This window comes from Equus quagga, chromosome 13 (assembly GCF_021613505.1).
Source record: "Equus quagga isolate Etosha38 chromosome 13, UCLA_HA_Equagga_1.0, whole genome shotgun sequence".
NCBI lineage: Eukaryota > Metazoa > Chordata > Mammalia > Perissodactyla > Equidae > Equus > Equus quagga.
The window spans coordinates 3,783,041-3,802,429 of record NC_060279.1 but is presented as its reverse complement, the minus strand read 5'-3'; the positions used below and the strand labels follow the sequence as shown (position 1 = coordinate 3,802,429).

Here is a 19,389-nt window from a genome sequence, read left to right as displayed (position 1 = left end):
GGCCTGTCTCAGCATGTGCTTGTACTCCCGGCAGTGCCTGAGCCTGCTAATCCCTCCCTCCCTCCTTCCTGAAACACTCTCTTCTGTCAGTTCCTGCGAGACACCCCCTCCTGGTTCTCCTCCTGCACCCCCGGCCTCAACCTTTCATGTCTTCATTGCAGCCGCATTCTCCTCCAGCCAGCATGAAATATCAGAGCTCCTCACACTCAGACCTTCCTCTGTTTTCACTCTACATCCACATCCACATCCATGAGCATGTCTTTAGTTGACACCCATTCGGAGTTGACTCACAAATTTCTGTCTTCAAACTCAGCCTCTCTCCTGAGTTATAGACCCATAAATCCAACAGCCCACATGATTTCTCAACTTAGATGTCTCAGAGCACTGCAGACTCACAAGCTGAAAACCAAGTTCATGATCTTTGTCCCCAAACCTGGGTCTTTTTCAGTGATCTCTACCTCGATAAATGACACCCCATTCATCTAGGAAAAAAAGCCAGAAACTAGCAGTCATCTGTTACAGTTTTCTATTGCTATGTAATAAACCACCCCAAAACTTAGTGACCTAAAACAATAATAATCATTTATTTTGCTCACAAATCTGCAATTTGGACATCTTGTCCCTGCTCCATGCGTGGGATGACATGACCAGGACTGGAAGATCTTCTTCCAAGATGGTGCACTGCCTGGCTGGCAAGCTGGTGCTAACTCTGGTGCCTCTCTTTGTGGATCTCGCCCCAGGAAAGCGTGGGCTTCCTCACAACCCCAAGCTTTGGCCAGAGGCCCACCACAGCACAGAAAGTGGGCCTCACCCCCAACGTCAGGGGTCTGAAGTGAGCGTTGGTGGGGCGGATATGGGGCCAGCACATCTCCACAGGGCGCTTGGATTCGGCTCCTTCATTTCCAACGTGGTAGAAATTTACAAATCATCCTGATGTCGCAAACAAACTGGCTACTTGTCCCTTCAGTGCTCGCTACCGGGTTCCTCAGTCCCGTCTCAAGCTGCAACGACAAAAGTTGCGTTGAGTAGGATGTTGTCAACCAAACCAGGAACCTCGGACAAGGGATATTGGCTGAGAGCACATGGCAGCGCCCTCCTTGCAATGAGGACTGGGATGAACATTTGTGGGAAGAGACCAGCACCCTATTTGTCTGGGGCACGGCCAACTGCTGTGGCAACAAGGTAGTCATGAAAGGTGAGACTACCCCGGCTGCAGGCGTGCGCGTACCCAGGTCCCTGCAGTACGTTCCACAGGGAGAGACGGTGGCCATGCACGGGGACTGAGTATCTATCTCGGCACATGCCAGACCCTGGAAGACCCTTGCTTTTTCCTGCTGTCAGGGGGTTCTTCGTTTTTCTCCTAATCTAATGGTAGAAAGATGGGCTGTGACTTTCAAACTGACAAGTAGCTTTATTTCCCTCCTCCCTTTGAGTCCTCACTGATTTGATGCAAGAAAGAACCCTCATACTCAGAAGAACGGTTTCAAATAAACCATCAATGTAGATAGCAAAAAAAAAAAAAAAAGACTCATCGTTATCATGGCCTGTTAGACTTGGGCCCATCCCACATTTCTGGCCACCCTGGCAGTGGTGTAACCCAAAAATTGCTTTGTAGGAGTCTTGAGCGGGCAAAGGGAGGCAATCTGGCGGAAAGAGGGCAGATAGCAGATTTGTCCTAAACTGCTCTGAAGGAACAAGTATGCTGTTTGTACTGGGCCTGTATGTTTATTTGGAGTCAGTGAGAGTCTAAAGGATCATACAGCGGGAATCACACACCCCAACCAACCCATTGGTGTCATTGCTACCTACTGGCCCGTTTTAGTTTCTGGAACATGCCCCCCGTCCCCCATGCCCTGACCTCTGCACAGTGCTCTTCTCTCTCCCACTCACCTCGTCTCCCATTTTCTCGTGGTGGGCTTCTGCTCATCCTCCAGTGTCAGCTCCAAAGGCCCTTCCTCAGGACAGCCTCTCCTTGTCCCCAAATCCTCTGTTATAGCCTGTCGTTGAAGGTGTAAAACTTCTTACCATGGTAGTTTTACATTTATCTCTGGGATTATTAATTTTTACCGTTTGAGTCACCCAGAGGACCCACCGCTGCAAGAGCAGGAACTGCGTCTGTCTCTGCTCGTCGTTTTATCCTCAGAGTCTAGCCCAGTGCCTGGAGTACAGGCGTCCACTGGCCATTTGCTGGATGGGTGTTAATGAATGAGTACCTACCTACCCTTTTCCACCTCACCAGGCTGCGAGCTGGTTTGCTTTCATTGTCTCCTCTCCTGCCTTTCTTCCCTTCCCTCTCTCTCTAAGCAGTACCTGCTTCTCTCCAAGTCCCAACTTCCTCATTTCATTTGCTTCTATTGAAATTTACCCATCCCGAGTCCCTTTAGGGGGTTTCAGTGGATAAGAGGGACTAATTAGGAAAATGGATTTGTCCTGCAGGTTAAAGGAAGAGAGTCGCTCAAGAGTCCTTCCCTGCCTCCCCTGTCACTTGCATCTTAGCGAGAGCCTCAGCATCTTTACTCGGTGCTGGGGATTTAGGGATTGAGACAGCTGGTGGGGGACGCAGGATCCGACATGGAGGTCAAGTGCAGTTGCCCCTCAAACCACCCCACGTTGGCAGCGCTTGGGTTTCGTCCTGTCTCTTCTCTGCCTGCTGAGCTTGTCTCTGTTCCCAGAGCACCCTGTCCCTGGAGCAGCCCTCTCTGCCTGGGGCACCAACTGTCACACTTGGAGGCCATCTCCTTCCTGAGGTGCCTCCCTCCCCTCTGCCACCCAGTGACCTTTAGGCTTCTTTCTGGTTTTCTGCCCGGGTGAGTCAGGGATGCCATAAACACCTGGCATGGGCAGAACAGGGCAACAGATAGGCGCTTTCACTTAGGACCGTCACAAAGTTCACAGGGAGAGAAGCAGAAAATATGGAGGGCAGGGCCCTGATCAGAGCTCACTGCCGCGCACCTGCTCACTGACTTATCTCGCTCTGCACACGTGGGCACAGGCGACATTTGCTGTGAGCAAGGCTAGCCCTCCACCTTTGCCCTGACCCGCCTCTTCCTCCCCTCCCCTCTTCTGCCCAGCCAGGCTGGGTCTTGCTCCATCTGGCCCCTCTATTTTCAGTCTCTTCCTTTCTAGGAGCTCCTTCCCCATAACCTACAAGCCCGCTCAGATCTCTCCATCTTCCTCTGCCCCAGAAGGGACTAAAGAGACCTTCTCAACATCTTTCATGGCCTTCTGGGTCCAGCTTTCTCATCTCCCTGTGTTAGGTGAGCTTCTGGACAAAATAGGCTGCTGCCACTGTTGGTACTTCTCCACTTCCTACTTGACTTACAGAACTGTAACACGGCTTTATGGTGACAAGAGCACCGCACTTTTGTTCAGAACATTTGGAAAATAAATGTATGCGAAGAAGAAACTCCAAATTGCCCAGTGATCCCAGAATCCAGAGATAACTGTTACTAAAACTGTATTTTGGTATCTATTCTTCTAGAATTTGCTTTCTCTCTGTGACTGTGGAAGTGGGAAGCTGTTGTATACACAGAGTTTTGCATCCTGCTTTATTACCTTCTCTACACAAGCTCAACATATTGAACTGAACTCTTTGGGGGCTATTTCAAGTCCGACCTCCTCAATAAGACTTTCCATTAAAACCCCTCTTCTGGGTCCTAACACAGTCCTCTCTCCTCCCCCAACACTTCTCTCCCTGAACATTGTATTTAACACTTAACCAGGCTCCATTAGGACTCTGGCTGGCAGTGACCTCTGACTGCTCCCTGGGTAGGGAGTGTGCCACAAACCAGTCAATCAACAAGGTCTTGTTAGCACCCAGCTCTGTGTAGACACCTTGGGGTGGGAACTGGCAAGTGGTGGATTCAAGAGAAGTCTAAGACACAGACCCCGGTAGAAGGAGCAGCCATGGGGTGGGGGGGCCTGCACGCACAGACCCACATCAACATGAGAACTAGGTACGGGCGTGTGAAATATACACTGCCTGAAGTGGCTCAGAAAAGCAAGCAAGCAATCAGTGTCGGGGTGGTCCCAGTGGGTTCGGGAGGAGGTGAGGCATAAACAAGCCTCTGATCATTTACTCAGCGCCTTGCACTAAACTAGGGCCTTAGGAAAACTTCATTGAATTGATCAGAATAATTGATCGGAATTTATGGATTCCCAAAGATCCATGTCTTACAAACAGTTCAACAAACATTCATTGAGTTCTCACCCCACCCCATCCCTCTGGACCCCCTCCCCAGCTGCCAGTTTGAGAGATTACAGAGGCCTTTCCCACCTGGGCAGGCAGGACAAGCCAACCTGCATGTGTAAACTGCCCTCTCTCCCTAGAGACAGGCACTTTCTCAACACCAGAGCGTGCAGCTAGTTCTGGGACAGGACAGGCCCCTTCGGCCTCTAGCACCTCCCCCCTAACTGAGAATGTGGTTTCTCTGAGCAAATGGATTTTCCTAAGTGGAGGCATTACTGCCAGTTTCCCAAGGGTTCCCATAATGCGCTGTGTATGCCTCAAGCAGCCAGTTCCATCAAGCATTTCATTAGCCTCCTTGGATGTATTACTTTCCGGTTAGCTCTCAAGAGACGGTTTATTATCTTCTTAACAAATCTTAATTATTTACAAGCAATCGTCAAGGCTTCAAGCTGGGTCTCCACACCACCACTGGCCCTTGGGGAGGTTAAATGACCTCTCCCATTTCCATCTGGGGCATCTTGCAGACTCGGCTTCCCCTCTCTGGGGCTTCTTTGGTCTTTATTTGATTTTTTGGCATTTTCTAGCAATATGTGGGATAGGTTTTTCAACCAAGTTTCTCTGGTTATAAATCCTACCCATCTTTTAAGCTTAAATTCTTTATAACTCCTCATTCATTTGCTGTCAAAGAGCTCTTATTTGAGCACTTCCTATGTGTGAGGCACTTTGCTGAGCACTGGGGATCTGAAGATGAAAACAACACGGGGTAGCAGAGGACAAAGACATGGCCATACAGAACGCTGGTATAGTTCTCGCTTATGTGCCTGGGTAAAGGCCGTGCACGCTAACTATGTTGTCATTCAACCCTCACAACAACCTCGAGTTAGATGATTTTATTAGCCTCATTTTATGGTTGAGGACACTGAGGCACTGAGAGGTTAATTAAGTTGCCCAGGGATACACAGCAAGGAAGAGTAAGAATGAGGATGCCAGCCTGGGCAGTGTGGCTCCAGTGTTTGTGCTCTTGGCCACTCTGCCATATTGTGTGCTAAACTTTCACGAGAGAGAGTACTCGTGGGTAGTAGGTGGCAAAAAGGACACAGTAATCAGCTCTGCTTGGGAGAGTTAGGAGATTTTCTCTAGGACAACATACGTACTCAGAATGTCTTTCTCAGCAAACCCACTTCAGGGCCGCACGAGTCCATGAGTCCTCCCTTCCTTGCAGGTGAATGCACTTTCTCTTCCAACTGTGCACACCTGGGAAGGCTCACGCATACTGAACTATTAGTTATTAACACCTTATGTTGAATTAGCTTATCAGACAGATGCTCTTCTGAGCACGAGAAGAGCTCGGCCTTAAGAAGAAAGGAGAGCAGGGGAGTGAGGGGGGAAGAAAGAAGACTTCTGGAGCACAAGAGACAGCTCTCAGGCGGCAACAGGACTGCTCGGGGGAGGGCGGATTCTGGGCAACTCAAAAGAAGGTACCCAATGTTGACTACACGAGGAAGTAGAAAGGGAGGTAGTTGGAAGGCCCTAGAAATGAACTTTTCCACTTTCTAGTTTTCTGATCACTGATGGGATGTCCCATCCGGTGCTTTTGTCTCACCAACCGAGTAGGGATGCAAAGATCCCGTAGAAGAGAAGAATGAGGGCTGCAGAGCTAATAACCATTAAGCCTGAGGAAAGAGGTGCAAGGAGCCGGGTTTATCCCAGATGGAGGTGAGAAAGCTAGTGCTTACAAACAGCAGAAGCCTCTGAGTACACATGGGAAACTGAGCAAATACGCCCGGAGTCATGGCTGCCAGGCATGTCAGAACAGGAGGGTACTGACGGCCTCGGGGAGGATTCAGATAGCCCTGGAGGATTCCCAGCCTGGCTGTTGGCATGAAGTTTCTAAACATAAGATAATTTCTCATCTAGGATTATGGAAAATGTAAGTGTGCCCCAGGGCACAGGATCAACCTTTAAAGGTCCTTCTCAGGTTTACAAATAGCATTTAAATAGTCTCTACATTTGTTCAATTTTTTTTCCTTTTCTTTATGAACTCTTTCTCATCCATTCATTACAATCTCTTCTCTCACAAATCTATTGACATAAAATGATTTTAACTCACTGTCGTAATTATCTCTAAAATTGGTTTATTCTTTAGCTGTAATCGTTAGCAATTATTATTCTTTTTTGACACTTCGCCGGTGGTGATGGGGGGTGGTTATCTCTTGTGATTAACTTCTACCCAAGGATGCACCTCAACAGCACACTGTGGGATGAGAAAGTAGAAGTGATTCAATACGACAAAAATATATATATAATAGTAACTATCATTTCTGCAACACTGAGTGTGGGTGAGGAACTATTCTAAACGAAGTACACATTTCATGTCATTCTCATTTTTCAAGTGAGAACTCTGGCACAGAGAGCTCAAGGTCATACACTTAGTAAATAAAGGATCTGAGATTCCCACGTCGGCATTCCAGCTACGGAGCCTGCGCACTCACCCTCTCTGCCGTGGGACTTCCTGAGACAGCGTAGAGGGGGTGCGCGTTAGACATAGAGTGGTACAGACAGGGGAATAAAAGGATCAAAAGGACATTTCTGAATTAGAAGAGAGTCGGGAGAGGAAAAGAGTGGGTGATTGGGCTGTTGATTGACATATATTGCCTTCCTGGAAGGGGATATTCGGAGACCTTCTGAATCCAGCCGGTCTGGCCTGTTCCACGTGGCGGAGGCTCAGCTCTGTTGGGGATGCGGAGCACCTGGGAACTGTGAGGTGCCGCAGACAGTGTGTGCTGTTTCTCTGCAGTTACCACCTCTAGCTCTCCTCCTGTATGAAGTCCACGTTGAGTTCTCTTCTGTGAGAAAATCCTGTACTTAAGGTTCTGTTCAGAAGATTACCGTGTGTGTGAGTCCAGTCTCGGTCCAGGAACTCGCCCAGGTAGGAAGATGACTTCATGGGCATCTATGTCATCTCCCAGGACAGAGCAGGGAGCTGGTCGTCTATGCCAGGCACGTGTTAAATACTTGTCGATGGGCTGGAGAAAGGATCGGAGAGTTTCCGTCAGGAGTGGGATGTGGATAAGGGACTAGACAGGAAACGGATTTCGTTGGCAGTCAGAATACCTGCCCCGCTCAGCCCCTACAGGCAACAGTTGCCCTGACGGGTGGGCAGCAGCCCACTACCCTCGGGGCTGCCCCTATCAGACAGACTCTCCCGCAGCTCCGCCATTGGTTAGCTCACATATCCAGATAGACTTCCCTGAACCCCCCAATTTTTTCATGGTAAAATAGGGATAATACAAATGTCTACTAAAGGGGAATATGAGAATAAATGAGAAAATACCTACAAATTACCTATATGGTGCCGTATCATCAAGTTGTAATTGACACAACATGGGACTAACAGGAACTGAGAAATATTGACTCAAAATATTGGCTCATTTTCCTTCTCTTGACTGTTGGCTTCAAGCCTCTTTCGTCCTGAGTGAGCCGGTGATTAGGCGTTCGGTTGTCTGAAGGAATGCCTCGGTGGTCCTCTTTGATTTGAGGGTGAGAATTAGTGCCATCAGACAGAATGTGCTGCAGCGTCGGGGCTCTGCCAGCAGCCACAGTCCCTTGATTGGCAAACTCTGAGTAGAGTGTAAGACAAGAAGGCAATCAGATTACACAGGTCGTGGAGAGGCTGGAGAGGGGGCAGCTTAGGGATGAGGCTTGAGCCAGGTTCCAGGGAAACGTCCTGTTCCCGGTGAGGATGGACGAGGTGAGGTGGGCTCAGAGGCAGTTGCCATGAGGACCCCCAGGAATATGGAGGACGATATAGACACGGGCTGTCTGAACAGGGCAGGGCGCTGCAGCTGGAAGCTGGGGAAATGGCACCCGAGGACCTCGGGCAAACACGCAAGTCACAAAGGGTAACTAGTTAGGAACTGTGCTGAATATATTTTCTGACAGATGTGGGTGGCGGAAAGACCGCTGGGAATATTGAGGGTCATCTGAAAGACCTGGGCCATGCGGGAGGCACCTTCTGGAGCAGGCAGGGGCAACTAGAGAAGCCAGCCTTTGGACTGATTCTCCGTGGCTCCTGGCACTGGGGTCACCATACAGAATATATGCAAATACCAGGGAGGGCACAGCTGGCTTTTGACAGCTTCCTGTTCTTGTCTGTCCCAATATCCAGTGCTGTTTGACTTTACAAACCAGCCCTGGGAGCTCACAATGCCCTCAATGCACAGTGCCCCTGCTAGAAGGGCAGCTCATTTTCACTCGATGAAGTTCTAATGAAGTCCTGCACACTGCAGTATGAGCAACTGGAACACTTGAACTGTTCCCTGGGAGCTGTGTGCACTTGAAAAGAGAAACGAGTTGATCAAACTGGAACTTTGATTGGATAGTGGAGTCTTCCGGGCTGGGTGAGGGAGGATGGTCGTCAGCAAGACTTTTTCCTTGTCTCTGCTGGAACCTCATTGTAGGAACATTCTGAAAGAACTAGCCCACACGCCACCCACCAAATCCACCCACCCACCTGCATCTTCAGCCTCATTCTGTTACAGTGGGTGGATGGCCCCAGGTTCTTTCTAAGGCCTGCCCTCCCCTGGCACCCTGGCCACGGCCTCATTTGCCCCACAAGGACATCACTCCTGTCCCCATTCTCTCTTGGTTCATTCTGATCATCAAACAACATGGTGTCAAAAACATTTTTTAAATCATCAAACATATATTTTTAAAAAGGCACAAAGTTCTCTTGACCCTACTGACATCTTTAGCTCTTACAGCCCCTTTTCTGTCTTCCCTTTCTGGCAAAAGCTGTGCACTTTCTCTCATCCGATTTGCACTTGAACCCATCCTGCGCAGGCTCCATCCTCACCACTCCACAGCATCTGCTCATGCCAGGGCCGCCTCCACATTACCACATCCAGGGGTCGTCTCTCGGTCCCCAGCTCCCCAATCAACAGATGAGCAGCATTAGAATAGTGACCCCCTCCGTCTTCTGGAAGCACTCGTCCTGCGTGGCCTCTGGGAAACACTTTCTCTTGGTTCTCTTCCTATCTCCCCGGCCAGTTTTCCTTTTTCCTTGCTGGTTCCTCCTCATTTTCTCCACCTCTAAGCAATGGAGTGCCCCCGGGCTCGGTCCCAGATACCTTCCCTGTCCTCAGGCACTTCCTGGGTGACCCTGCCCAGGATCTGGCCTTATGTGGCCTCTCCATGGAACCCCAGACTTACACAACTGCCTCCTCAACAGCTCCGTGTTGATGTCTAATAAGCGTCTCAAACTCCACGCTTCCACAAACAAACCCTTCCCCCTGAAGCCCGTGCCTCCCTCAGCCTTTGGCATCTCAGTAGATGGCAGTTCCATCCCTCCAGTTGCTCAATCCTTGTATCTGTCCTTGTCTCCTCTTTTCCTCTAACGTGTCAAATCTAATCTGCGATCAGATCCCGGCGGCTCTACTTCCTACATACATTCCCACTTGGACTACTTCTCTCCACGTCCGCTTCCATGACCCGCGCCCAAGCTGCCGTCAAGGCTCTTCTGAACTCTTGAAATAGCCTCTTGCATGGTTTCCCCGCGTCCACTCTGTTCCCCACTCCCCTCCTGTCTATTCAGCTCACTTCAGCCAGAACCATCTTTTAAAAATGTATGTTAAATATATTACTTCTGCTTCAATCCCTCCAAGGGCTTGCCTTCTCCTTCAGAGTAAAATAAAAGGTCTTAAATGGAGGCTACAAGGCCCGGTGCAACCTGAGACCCTCCGGGCCTTGCCCTCGCTGTGCCCCTGCCTGGACAGTTCTCGCCACAGGCGTCTACACAGCTCTCTGTTCCAACCACCTACTACTGGGAAACAAACCACCCTAAACTTCGTGGCTTAAAACAATGCCAATATGTATTTTGCTCATGAATCTTCAATACGGGCAGGCTCTGCAGGGAGAGCTCAGCTCTGCTCCCCTAGACAGCTGAGCTTGCTCACCCACGTGTCTGGGAGTTGATGGTGGCCGTGCCAAGGGACCTCAGCTGGGGCTGCATCCCCAACACCTACCCCTGACCTTTCCAGGTGGCTGCTTCACTTCCTCACAAAGAGGTCTCACGAGGACCAGGTGAAGCTTATGGCCTCTATGTCTTCCCTCAGAAGCCACATGGCGACACTCACACTATAGTCACCTGCCCACCCAGATTCAAGGACAGGGAACACAGGCTCCACCTCTGGATGGGAACAGCATCACACTCTCGGGAGAGTATATGTGATGTGACAGACTGGTGTGGCCACACTCTTTTTCTCACCTTTTTCTGATAAATGTATATAGGATAAACTCCCCAGGGAGTACCCTCCATTCTTTACCTTGATATAATCTTATTCATAAAATCCCTTACCATATTTTAGTGCTCCATAAACATTTGCTAAATAGATCAATAAAATCATCATCACAACAAAAAAATGGTGGGGAATATTTATCGAGAGCTTTCTATGTGCCAGGCGCTAAGTATTTACACATATTATCTCATTTAATTCTCCCACCAACTCTGGGAAGTACTAGTGTTCCTATTTTATGGATGAGAAAACTGAGGCTGAGAAAAGTTTACACAGCTGGTAAGAGGTGGGGCTGAGGCTGAAAGCCAGGCTTTTAGCCACCACAATGCACTTAACTTCTTTGTGATTGAGATGGAGTGGACCCAGGTACACGTGTTTGTCTCCACCCCAGCCTGGGAGGAGAACAGCTGGTGTGCCATGGCCAAGGCTACTGTTGTAGTGTGACCAGCTGCGGCTGGAGGAGGGAGGACGTCATTGGGCATGCGCTCAGAGATCCTGTGGGCAGCACGTGGGTATGCCCATGTCATTTACTTCTCCTTCCCACTTCCCGCTCTCTTTCCAGTCTGGGTGACTGTCAATGCCATCTCTGTGCAAACCCCAACGGATGTTCTTCGGGCTGCCCGGGGCAAGAGCGTTACCCTGCCATGCGCCTACCTCACCACTGCCACCGAGCGACAGGGACTTATACAGTGGGACAAGCTTCTAATGACTCATACGGTAAGGGTCCTTAAAAGGTTGGGGGCCTCATGGGAATGAGTATCTCCTGCCCATGACCTCTTGGAAGACAAAGTCTCTCAGTAAATGGCAGCTGGAATAAATGGTAGCACCAGCTGGGCTGGCTGAGGAGGGAGTGCTGAGCGCTGGACCCAGGGAGGCCATCTTATGCCACCTTCATTTTGAAGAAGTTGCCTTCCCTGAATATCTTTCTGTTGGCCGATCTCAAATTCCTTTTGATTAGCATAGAGCTCTGCCTCCAGCCAAATTTTATTTTCCAGTATATTTTATTATAATTTTACTTCAATACATTTAAGAAGAGTATATGTGATGGGAGAGACTGGTGTGGCTGCACTCTTTTCCCCACCTTTTCTGTTAAATGTATACAGGATAAACTCCCCTGGGAGTACTCTCCACTTATTTACCTTGATTTAATCTTATTCTTAAAATTCCTTACCATATTAAGTGCTCCATAAATATTTAATACAATAAATTTTATTATACAGTACATATATGAGTATGTATGTTTACATACACTACATACACACTGTTTTGCACTGGCATTTTTTTTCTCTTTGCAGTACATATCAAGGAGCTCTTTCTATATGTCAGGACCTTTATATCGACCTCATTCTGTTTGTTAATATTTGCACTATGTATCCCATTTTATGAATGTCCCGTACGTACCACTGAGAAACATTCGGTTTGTTTCCTGTATCTGGCTGCTACAAATAATGCTGCAGTAAATGTCTTCAAATGCATGCCTCTGGGTATATGAGTGTATATTATATATGTTGAGATTTATATATACAGTATATAGAGATAATAAATTATTAAAAATGGAAATTCTTGGTCAAAGGATATGTGAATTTGAAATTTAGATAAATAATGTCAAGTTGCTGTCATTAGATGTCATGCCAATCTTCACTTTCACTAGCAACAGTGAGGGTACCTATGTCTCCAACGCAGAGTATTCTCAAACTGTTTGATATTTGCCAATTTGATAAGTGAAAAAAGTGTCTCATGATTGATCAAATTCACGTTTCTTTAACTATAAGAAGTGGAGAATCTATTCTTCAGTTTAAAAGTAAGATCTACTGTTCAAGAGCAAGCATGCCCGGTAGAGGTAAGTGTTAGGTCCCTGGACACTCAGAGTGAAATCCTTTAGCTTTTCCCCTGCCAGGAAAGATGGAATGGCCGGGACACCCAAGTCTCAGCACAGTAGGATGAGTGAGGAAGAAGAGAAACTCGTGGCCTGACGCACCCTGTTGTTTGTTGCCTGAGGGACCCTGATGGGCCACAGGCGCATGTCCTGTCTATTCCCAGAATCCCAGGGTAAAAACCTGGAGAGGGAAGCTGCGGCCTTTAGCCCGCCAAAACTGAAGGACATCTTTCACCATCACATGTGTTCAGCAAACCAGACGTCAGGTCTCTGCCAGGCACTTTTCTAAGTGCTGAGGTCAATACTGAAGCTCTTCTGTTGACTGATGGATCCTTCACTTCCAAAATGATTTGGGGCAATCCCCTTGAGAGCAAGCAAGGGTGCAGAGAAAGGGGTTAAATCCGTGCCCTCGTGGAGATTACTGTGACAGGTCCTGGCAATGGGAGTGGCCAGGGGCACTCTAGGGCGGAAGCCTTAGGGTAGCTGGGATTGGGAGGAGGGTTGGGGCAAGGAGAGTCCTGGGCAGAGCCCACAGGTCAGACAGGAGCTGAGCTGGGAAAGACCAGCATCCACGGACTGGTCCAGTGTCCAAGACGCCCCCTCATCTCCCAGCTTGTTGCTCTGACCCTCCTCAGCCAAGCTTCCTGAGGGTTATTGGTCCCTCCCAGGGCTGTCGCATGTGGTGGGGCAGATTATGCCCTGCACAAAGGTAGCAGGGGGCCTGCACTCTGTTAGCCAACTTGCGTGACCTGGCACAGGCTGTGTCTGTCCAAAAACTAGAGCAGAGCACCTTTTTCTAATTTGCACAAAGGGCATGTGCAGGTGACAGACTGGCCTCTGTGTCTCCACACTCTCTTCTCTACCCGGCATGGTCTGCCTTCCACCCTTCACACTCCGCTGAAATCACCAGCACCTTCTCTTTTGCTGAATTCGATATGCTCATTCAGTCCTCATCTTATGTCTTCTTTCAATAGCGTTTCCCACCATCAACCACTTTCCCATCCTGGACTCTTCCTCCCTCGGCTTTTCAGCAGCCTCATCTTGGCTTTCCTCTTATCTCTCTGACTCTCCTTGATCTTTCTGAATGAAGCAAATTCTCTCCTCATTTTCCTAGAATGGCTTCATCTAGCCATGGCTCAGTTAACATCAACATGTCGTTGACTCCCAAACCTTCACCTCCAGTTGCACTCAGCTGTCCAGCTCCTACAGAACCCCTCTGCCTGGGTGTCCCATCGACACTTCAGGCTCACCACATGTAAAACATGCTCATTCTAGGTGATTCCTCTCTTGGAATTGACACTACCATTCACCCAAACATCCAGGCCAAAAAACTCATCCTTGAGGCCTGCCCCTTCCGACCTCCGTACGTTGACTCCATCTCCAGGTCCCGCTGCTTCTGCCTCCTTCGCAGTCCTCAAATTCACTCCATTCTTCCTATCTGCATTGCCACAGCCTTATCTAAAGATCCATCATTTTTCACCTGAACTGCTAAACTGATTTCTTAACTAGTTTTCCTTTTCCTTCTAATTCATTTCTCACCCTGTGCTGAGAAATAACTTCCTAAAATATATGACTCTCTACTGCTTTCAGGATAACATGCAAACTATTTAGTCCCATATACACAGTGTCTGTGATCTGGCAACATAGAATCTCCAGAACTCGGGCTCTGAATCCAGAATGCCCCACTGGAGTCCCAGCCCTGCCATCTCGCTAACCTTCTGAACTTGAGACAGGTCCTTAACCCTGTCTTGGCGCCTTGGTTTCCCATGTGTGAAATGGTGTGATCGTAATATTTACTTCATGAGGATGTTGTGAGGATGTTGTGAGATGGTACACACAAAGTGCTTAGGAGAGTGCCCGGCACACAGCGCACGCTCAGGAAAGAGCAGCTGTGATCTTTTTTGCTACCTGCCCAGGCTCACCTTTCACAGTCCCTCACCACACACTCACCTCCACTCACACTGAGCCACTTGGGGTTGACATGTCGCTTCCCACTTCTGTCTCTCTCCTCTGGTTGTCCCTTTGCCTGAAACGCCATATACATTTATCCTACTCCGACACTCGCCACCCCAATCCCCCCAGCCCCTTGCCCAGCTGGTTCTTATTTGTCCCTCAGGATTCAAGGCACTGTCCTCCAAGAGCCCTCAGGAATCCTCTCCTGACTTCCCAGGGTAGAGGTAATGCTCTTTTCTGGGGTCTCATAGCTAATCACAAGATGTTTTAATGTTGGGTGGCCTGTCACCCTCATTCCTCTTTGAGGGCAGAAGTCATGAGTTATTCATCTTTGAATGTCAGGCATTTAGTGGATGCTCAGTAATAATCAAGGCTACCACTTACAGAAAATTTCCCATGTCAAGCAACACCATAACTGCTTTGCATAGATTATCTAGTTTAATCTCACAAAATCCTATGAGATAGTTGTTATTATTATGTCTATTATGTAGAAGAGGATGCAAAGTCACAGAGAGGTCAAGCATTCTGCTCACGGTCAAACAGCTAGTAAGTGGCAGAATTGGGATTTGAATTGAGGCTGGCTCCAAAGCAGTGATGTTAGCCAGTACCATGTTCTGTTTGATAAATAATGAGAACCAGTGAATGAATAAATACATTCCAAAGGCAAGCGTCAAGTAAATAAAGTGGGCTTGGAAGCCAAGGGTGGCTGCCTAGCATAATACCTGACACACAGTAGGTGGCCAATAAATATTGCTTGACTGATTGAGTGAGAACAGACAATGGACTGAAATGGAATGGGTAAGAGAGGTGCCAGAGGTGAACGGGTGGGGTCTGAGAAAGCCCCATTTACCCACATGTGCTCCTGTGGTGTGGATGGCCTGCCTGCCCCAGTCTGTCAGTATTTTCATTGAAAACATATAAACATTATCAAAGGAATCCACAAATGGGCACCACGTATTAGAGCTGTTTGTTCTGAGACGTTGGTGTGTCAGCACCTCTGGTCCTGGGAATGGTGGATGCACGTGGTCAGGAGGGGCTGGAAGCACCATGCCGGGGCCTTAGGATGAAGACCAAGTGGCATTTCTTCTTCCTCCTAGGAAAGGGTGCTTGTCTGGATATTTTCTTCCAAAAGCACCGTCTACGGTGAGCTTTATGAGAACCGTGTCAACATATCAAGCAAAGTCGACCAGTCAGATGCCTCCATCACCATTAGTCAGCTGACCATGGATGACAACGGCACCTACGAGTGCTCAGTCTCTCTGGTGTCAGACCTGACCGGCACCTCCAAGTCCCGTGTCCGCCTCTTGGTCCTCGGTGAGTGTCTCCATCTCCTTCCTGGGGTGGTAGGAAGAGGGTAGGCAGCGATGGGGTGCAAGGAGGAGAAGCGCCCTGGTGGCAAGATAAAACCAGAGGCAGCAATGCCTGCCAAGGAGCTAAGATTCCTCCCCTGATCCAGGCTGTCTCAGGGCAGGGGCGCTGCTCCTCCCTCTGGAGCTGAAGACTATTTGAGTTCTTGAGGAAGGGCCATGTGTCCCCAGGGCAGAGGAGAAGCCGATTTGGAGTGGTCCCTAGGGGTCAGCCTTGAGGATTCTGTCCATGCTCTGTCCAGTGCTCCTTCCCCCACACCAACTCTTCTCTTTTTCTTGCCAAACTTATTAAAGAGAAGAAAAAGGGAAATCCTGGATCCTCTTGTAAAGAGCCTCACTGTGCCTTACTTTGATGTTGAGGGCCAAAGCGTGACTCTGGCAGGTGGTGCGTCCTTCTGTGTCATAAATTCAGTGAATCAGAGGAGGGTCTTCACATCAGCATCTCCCACCCCTCGGCCCCAACAACACGCTGTTGAGCAGATCCAAACTGCCTTTGCAATGTGTCCCAAGACGACCTTCTTTTCCTACAAATAACTTCTGACTGGAGTTTATAGTTTTCGAAGGATCTGGCCGGTCATCTACTTTAGTACCTTCATTTTGCAGAAGAGGCCCGGAGAAAACAGCACCTGACTCGACGGTCATTGGACAAGCTTTAGTGAGCACCTGCTTCCTGTCCAAAACAGGAAATGGCCCCCCCTGGGCGGCAGCAGCACTTTAAAGCAAAACAGTGGACCATTTTTCCTTTATTTTTTTCCCTTTACACTACTTAGTGGAATTTTATTTTTAATTGCGTAAGGTGGCTGCCTGGCTTTCGGAAGCATTCCAGGGTGTCAAACAGTAGAGCCCTGAATGAAGAATATCTGACTGTCTTCTTCTTCCACCCTACTGCCAACAAAGTAGTCGATGGGGACCCTGGTGTCTGCTCCTGCACACTCTCTCCACGTCCTTTCAACACACACACACACACACACACTTTTTCTTTCTTTCCTTTAAAGAAAAGAGACCATATTATAAAGATCATTCTGCAACTTCCTTTTTCTTAATGATGTTTCTCCAGATCAAGACATGTAGATCTACCTAATAACAGCGTACATTCTGTCACACGAATGTCCTGTGATTTATTCCAGTGTCCCATACTGATGGACATTCAGGCTGTTTCTGTTTTTTTGTATGAACAATACTGAAACATGTATATATGTATATATACACACACGTATTGTTCATATAAAAAATATATATACACATATTCTTTCACTGTGTTGTTTTTATTTTCTATTGGATAGATTCTTAAAAGTAGGATTTCTAGGTCAAAGACTATACCTTCATTAAACGTTCATCCATACTGGCAAATTACTTTCCCAGAAGCAACTTACACTGCCATGAGCATTATACGAGCATGCCTGTTTTTCCATATCCTCACCAGTACTGAATGCTATCAATGTTTTAACTTTTATAAATTTTGTTAATTCGCCAGGTGAAAAAACTCAGTGCAGTCTAAATCAAAATTTTAATGGAATCCCCAGTCAGCTTCACGCCGCTCCCCAGCTTGGGCCTAACCCCTAAAGCTCGGGGACCAACGCTGGGGACTGAGGGCTCGCTTCTGTTTGCTCACTTTCCTTAGCCCCTGCTCCCCGCAATTTCTGGCTCCTCTGGGGTCACGGCCGGCCTCGGGAGGGGAAAGTAAAGGGGAAAGGCAAGGCCAGGCCACCCGCAGCTCCCTCCTGGTATCACATAGTCCTCACAGCGGACATCCCACTACTGCTTCTTTTGTGGGGGTGCATTAGCAGGTTCTTCAGAACCCCCATGGACCCCTGCCTGACACAGGTGGCGTGTGCACCTGCTGGCTGGACTCTCACATCCTCCGTCCTTTCCCACCCCGCCCCTGCTTACGGCCACTCGCTCCTGCTCTCTGCCACCCCCTCTGACTCCCCTTGGCCCATCAAGCAGCTCCCTGGGACAGAGTCCCTTCAGAGTGACATGAATGAGCCTGATCTTTACCCCACTAAGCCCTGCACCACTGCTGCACTCGCTCCTCACCCTGCCATTGCAGCCTGCTCCAGCCAGCCCCTCTGGGCGAGAGGCAAGAGCCAGAGTCTGCCCTTGGGTGGGTCCCCACATACCCAGGGACACATATAAAGCCCTTCCATCATCACATCCAGGAATGGCACTGTGAGAACTTCCAGGTTTCTGCCACTCAGCAAGTCTCAGCCAGGGAGAGAGAGCCAGCTCCCGACAGAAGACCAGCCCAGTCTCCATGTGGGATTCTCTTGGTGCCTCCCTGGCTTGGCCTGAGATGGGGGAGATACCTCCTTCCCTTCCCCCAAGAGAAGGAGGGGAAATATTCATGAACCCCTATTCCTGAGAATCCTCTGCAAAGAAATCTCTTCCCCAGTGATTCACTAGCCTTCTCTTCTGCGAGCTGGAGGAGGGAAACTGATAATCAGAGGATTTGTTCTTGGGATGGCTGCTGGGGGGTGCCTCTCATGCCTCTCCTCAGCACTGAGGATGCTTCCATCCAGGGTCCTCCCCCTGGAGGCTGTAGTGGAGAAACTGAGGCACGAGAAAGCCCTGTTCCGGATCCTGTTGATGTTTTCTGTTGTGAATTTTTGGTCTCTTGTCTTGCACGGGGTCTCTCACCACCACGTTTGGGGTTATAAAAATGAACTTAATGTTATTCTCTTGTGTCTGTAAGTCTTATTCTTTACCCTTAGACCTTTATGTGATCTGGAATTTATTTTTGTACATAGGATGCTAGGAGTCTAACTTTGTTTTCTTCCAAATGGACAGCCAATTACATCAGCATCATTATTGTACCAAAGAAACAATTATTTTCACACTGGAATGCCAGCCTTGTCACATATTAGGTTCTTACATATACATGGTTGGTTTCTTTACTCCTTATTTTGTTCATTTTCTTTTTGATTATTCCTATGCCGATATCATATGGTTTCGATAACAGTATATTTATAGTCAGTGTTAATATATATATATATATTTTTTTTTTTTTTTGTAAGATTGGCACCTGGGCTAACAACTGTTGCCAATCTTCCTTTTTTTTTTCTGCTTTATCTCCCCAACCACCTCCCCCCCCCCCCCCCCCCCCACACACACCCTGCACCGCCCACGGAGCCCAATAGCTGGTCTCTCTGGGCCTCCTGCTCTGCAAACCGAGGGCCTTTGTCTTAAACAGAGAGAAAACTACCATCGACTTGCATGCCCTTTGCCTGTGTGAGTTGTTACAGGTAACAGCAAGTTCATAATCATTATGACTCCCATTTACTGAGGACCTGCTATGAGCCTGCCATCTCACTAGGTGCTTCGGGATACGATCTCATTCAGTCTTTGCAATCCATCCGTGAAGCTGGGTGCGAACATCCATGTTTAACAGAGGGGAACACTGAGGCTCGAGAGCTTAAATGAGCACTAGAAAGCCTCCAAGCGTTGATGGAAGCAGGGCTGCCCGGATCCAAAGCCCTTCGCCCGCTCCGCCCTGCGAGCCTGCCACGCCCAACCAGCAATCCTTTCATTTCGGGAGCATCCCCACTCCGAGATCTACTTAACTGTTCAGTGTGCCTTCTCTTTCACTGTAGCCGACGTAAGCTTGCCAATTGTGTTTGATCTCGCCGCCGTGTTAATCTGTGTTTTGCCCTTCCTGCACCCATGCCAACGACAGAAGGTTGGAGGGGCAGAGCCACACCAGCCCTGGATGTG

At 48.7% G+C, this 19,389-nt stretch overlaps 1 protein-coding gene across 2 annotated transcripts in view; it reads left to right on the top strand.

Moving 5' to 3' along the window:
- GPA33 (glycoprotein A33) overlaps positions 1-19,389 on the top strand; it is a 36,622-nt gene that overhangs the window by 4,860 nt on the left and 12,373 nt on the right. The window contains exons 1-3 of one of the 2 annotated variants that reach the window (XM_046680762.1): positions 6,981-7,118; positions 11,045-11,199; positions 15,409-15,625. In XM_046680762.1, coding sequence (XP_046536718.1) covers positions 11,188-11,199; positions 15,409-15,625 — 229 coding nt within the window. In that variant the 5' untranslated portion in view covers positions 6,981-7,118; positions 11,045-11,187. Of the gene's footprint in view, positions 1-6,980; positions 7,119-11,044; positions 11,200-15,408; positions 15,626-19,389 lie in introns of those variants that run through there. The other variant, XM_046680761.1, reaches the window with a different exon arrangement.